This window comes from Leuciscus leuciscus (assembly GCF_965113295.1).
Source record: "Leuciscus leuciscus genome assembly, chromosome: 24".
Classification (NCBI taxonomy): domain Eukaryota; kingdom Metazoa; phylum Chordata; class Actinopteri; order Cypriniformes; family Leuciscidae; genus Leuciscus; species Leuciscus leuciscus.
In genome coordinates, this window is record NC_138723.1 from 22537675 (window position 1) to 22542472 (window position 4798).

Consider the following 4798-nt stretch of genomic DNA (forward strand, 5'->3'; position numbering starts at 1 on the left):
TGCTGCAGTTGCCGCAGGACAGCCATTGAGCACGCTTATACAGCCTGCTATGGTCTGTTGGCTGCCGCACTGCGTTGACAATAAATACAAAATTAAGGATAATTTTTGGCTTCAGATCTCGAGAAAAGACAACTTTACCCGTAGCGTAAGCAACTTAAGCAATACGAGAGAACCTCTTCTAGAGAGAACCGAGGTTACGTTAGGTAAACGAGTACGTTTTCCTTGTTTATTTCATTAAAGACTGTTTTTGTTCTCTATTTCTTTTATTGTGTGCTTTGTTACTGAAAGCAATATTACAAAATTATTTGAAATAAGTATCTTATATACTCACCAAAGCTGCATTTATCTGATAAAAAAAAATACAATAAAATTAATAATATTGTGAAATAATATTACAATTTAAAATAAATACAAAGTTCTGTCATGAAACTCTATGGCGCAGACCTTATCCCAAGTCCTTAACCCAATATGCTTGCAATCACATAAATGATGTTTCATTAAACAAAGTTCTGGAGGAGCACGTTAAAATAATCAATCCAATCAACTTGTCATCAACAATCATCATGTCAATCCTATCAGCAGGTAGCATATATATTCACTCAGTCGACTCACCTACATTCCTCAACAGTCCATCCCCCCCACACCCTTTGGTGGTTCTGGATATCCTAGGTATGACCAAAAGCCTTGCATTTAGTGATCTTAAAGAGCGCGATGGATTATAGGGCGATTGAAGATCCGTTAAATAGACTGGAGCTAAGCCGTTTAGGGCTTTATAAGTCAGTAGCAATATCTTATAATTAATACGGAGCTTTATAGGTAACCAATGCAGTGATGATAAAATCGGTGTTATATGATCATATTTTCTTGATCTCGTAAGAACTCTAGCGGCGGCATTTTGGACTAACTGTAGCTTGTTTATTGAGGATGCAGGACAACCAGCTAATAAAGCATTACAGTAATCCAGTCTCGAGGTCATGAATGCATGAACTAACTTTTCTGCATCAGAAACTGATAGCATATATTACGTAGCTTAGCAATGTTTCTAAGGTGGAAAAAGGCTGTTTTTGTAACATATGAAATATGATTTTCAAAAGACAGGTTGCAATTAGGGTTGGGTACCGAAACCCGGTTCCAATAGAGAACCGGTTCCGACGTAAACGGTAGTATCGAGACCGAATAAGAACGCAACTTTCGGTGCCTGATTTCGGTGCCTGACTTTTTTCACCGCCCCCTATAAAACTTCTCGCGGCATGAATGATCCAATAACAAAACATCTCCAGTTAACCAGCAGAGCATTCATTTAGTTCGTTTGTTAAATAAGAGACGATCTAGCGCTCTGATCTAGTGATCTGCGATCAGTGGCGCGGATTCTTGTGGCTCGCGCACACCGCACTTTCTTCACGCGCGCTTCAATACGTTGGACGCGGACGCGCTTCAATACGTTGCAGAGATCGATCTATTTATGAGGCGTCGTATAGTATGTGCGCGGAGAGTTTGTGTGTGCGTGCTCGCGTCTCAGATGAGTATGTGCGCGAGTGTGTGTGTGTGTGTGTGTGTGTGCTCGCGTCTCAGATGTATGTGCGTGAGTTTGTGTGTGTGTGTGTGTGTGTGTGTGTGTGTGTGTGTGTGTGTGTGTGTGTGTGTGCTCGCGTCTCAGATGAGTGTGTGTGTGTGTGTGTGTGTGTGTGTGTGTGTGTGTGTGTGTGTGTGTGTGTGTGTGTGTGTGTGTGTGCTCGCATCTCAGATGAGTATGTGCGCGGAGAGTTCTGGTGAAATAAAAAAATATAGCCTAATGCACACAAAGTGTCCCTGCTTGATTTACAACCACTGATGAGCATAATCGGTTTAAAAAAACAACAACAACAAACAAAAAACTACGAATGCGGATTAGAACCCAAAACCTCTGACATTCTTGACTAAAGTTCAAGTTCAGCTGCAGTGTTCCTCTTCGGGTAAGTCTAGTATTTTAATGCCAACTGCAAATCTTGCATATCAAGTATGAAGTATATCAAGTATATTTATATGAGGCTATACTATGTGTGTTAAATATTTCTGCTCAGTGTCAGATATTTTTCTGTTTTGTAAAAGTCTATAATATATAATACGTAATATAATATATAATATATATAAATAATATGAGAAGAAATTTTTTTTATCTTAACTTAAGTGTTTTCGGCTACATCAGTAGCCTTTTAAACGGCACAATTTTTTATTTAATCAGAAATCAGAAAATCTTTTTCAGAAAACACACACAGGTATTATTTTTTTGATAAAGTGTGTGCGGTTTCGTTTTCTTAAGTACCGGTTTAAGAACCGTTTAAGCACCGGAACCGTTTGAAAAATACCGAGTAAGTACTGGTATCGGATAAAACCCAACCGATACCCAACCCTAGTTGCAATTGAGTATAACACCCAGGTCTTTTACTGTAGAGGATAAAGTAACAGGACGTCCTATGATGTTAAAGTTGTATTGTGCGAGGTTTTGTGGGCGGTTTTTTTAACCGATAAGTATTACCTCTCTCTTGTCTGGATTTAATAAAAGAAAATTACACGTCATCCAATCTTTTATATCTTTAACACACTCTGTCAATTTGGAAAATTTAGCGTTTTCATCCGGCCGTGATGAAATATATATTTGAGTGTCATCAGCATAACAATGGAAACTAATTCCATGTTTCCTTATAATATTTCCAAGTGGCATCATATTCGCAATATTTCCAAGTGGCATCATAAACAAACATTCGTTGTTTTCTATTAGTTTGCGGAGGTGCTCAGCCCTGGCCGCTTTTAGGGCCTTTTTATAACGTGACATACTGTCTTTCCACGCGATTCTAAAGACCTCTAAATTAGTTTGTTTCCATTTACGCTCTAAAATACGGGTTTCTCTCTTTAAAACATGCGTAGTATTGTTATACCATGGTGCTTTATTTTTCTCTCTGACCTTTTTTTATTTAATAGGTGCAACCACATCCAATGTTCTAGAGAGAATGGTGCTCATAGTGCTAGTTAGTTCTTCTAGTTCATCTGTTTGTTTGGGTTCAGGCAGCAGTCCAAATCACTCTAATATGCTGATTTGGTGCTCAGTATTTTTGTTGAAACCATGATATAGTTTTTCTCAGGTTTCTTTAATGGACAGAAAGATTAAAAAAAAACAAAAAACTTATTGAACAGGTTTATTTATTTGTTTATTAATTTCATTGTATAAATGAAATCAAAAAGTTACTTTAGAAAGATTTTTTTTACAGCTTTTCCCTTTAAATGTAAAGTTTTGTTATAATTTTCACAATTTTCTATAATGCCATCTTTGCATTATCTTTTTTGCAAAAAAAGAAAAATACACAAAAACAGACTAATTAGTGAGACTTAAGCCAATTAGTTATACCATAATCTCACATTAGTGAAGCAAACACCAGTAATGAATGTCTTTTCTCTCAAGGCTGTTTAGATACCTGAGAATCTCTCCTGTTTAATGACACCTCTGGAGGACAAATTTACAATATATTGCCCATAAAAGATTACCAAGTTAACATTCAGGATTCACAGTGAAAAACTGCAGGGAAGACATTAGTGCGGTCTGCAGCACTATCTACAAACCATCACAACACTGTTGCATGTATGTATATGAATAAGACAATCCTTGTAACATGTTATGTTTATATTTTCATTCTTGTTGCTGAATTTGATAAAGGCTTCTGTCATCAAATAACATAGATGTTAGAGGTGAATTGTAAAGCACAGGCTGTTTATGACTGTTTCTCACAGGAATCTGCCTGGTTTCTCGTCCACTGAAAGCAAAGAACGCTACAGTCAAGTTAAAGGAAGGACGGCCATGCAGAATGCCAGCAATTCTGCCCCCAACAACTCCCTCATTCAGCCTGCAGGATTGTACATTGTTGCCTTGAGTTCATTGCCTTACAATAACATCTATGTCATGTTCCTCACTGTGCTCTATGTGATCACAGTTAAATGCAATGTCTTTCTGATCATCATCATTTTCTATGACCATCGACTGCATGTCCCAAAGTTCATGGCTGTTGGTAATCTGGCTTTGGTTGATCTTGTTCTCAGCACTTCTCTTGTGCCTGGCATGATAAAGACTTACCTTGTTTTAGACAATTTTGTGCCATTCAAACTGTGCCTTGTGCAAATGTACACTTACTATGCTTTTGTATCCCTCGAGTCGTTTTCCATATGTATTCTCTCTTATGACAGATTCATTGCGATATGCTTGCCTTTAAGACAGGAGTCTATAAACACAAACAGTAGAATGGCTTACATAATTGGTGCGGTTTGGTTCTTTGGTCTTACTACAGTACTCTACGGCACTTCATCCATCCCGACCCTCTCATTTTGTGGCTCTCTTAAAGTCAACAGCTATTTTTGCGATTATACACCTGTTTTAAGACTCGCTTGCAGCGATACGACGCACCAATGGAATTTTGCCACTGCTTTAACTATACTCTTCACGGTTGCACCTTTGATTTTTATTTTCTTGACATACATTGGTATATTAATTGCTGTATTTAGAATGAAAAATAACCAGAGCCGTTATAAGGCGCTGGCCACGTGCACTGAACACCTTGTGTTAGTGGCCTTATTCTTCATTCCAATTTTAATTATCTTCAATATTGGATTTTCTGGAACTATTATAAACCCAAATGTAAGGACGGTGTGCTTGTCTTTGTCATCCCTCATCACACCCTGTGTGAATCCCATCATTTACTCATTGAAAACTAAAGAGATTAGAAGCAGGATTTATTCGTTGTTAACCCGCAGACTGTCTGTTCATGCTTTGTAA

General features: G+C 37.8%; 1 protein-coding gene across 1 annotated transcript; it reads left to right on the plus strand.

The window, feature by feature from the left end:
• Positions 1–3829: 3829 nt before the first annotated feature.
• On the plus strand, positions 3830–4798 carry LOC309488847 (olfactory receptor 10A2-like; the record flags this gene model as incomplete). Its single annotated transcript, XM_082157263.1, has 1 exon — positions 3830–4798. One exon carries the CDS (start codon positions 3830–3832, stop codon positions 4796–4798), a length of 969 nt encoding a protein of 322 aa, XP_082013389.1.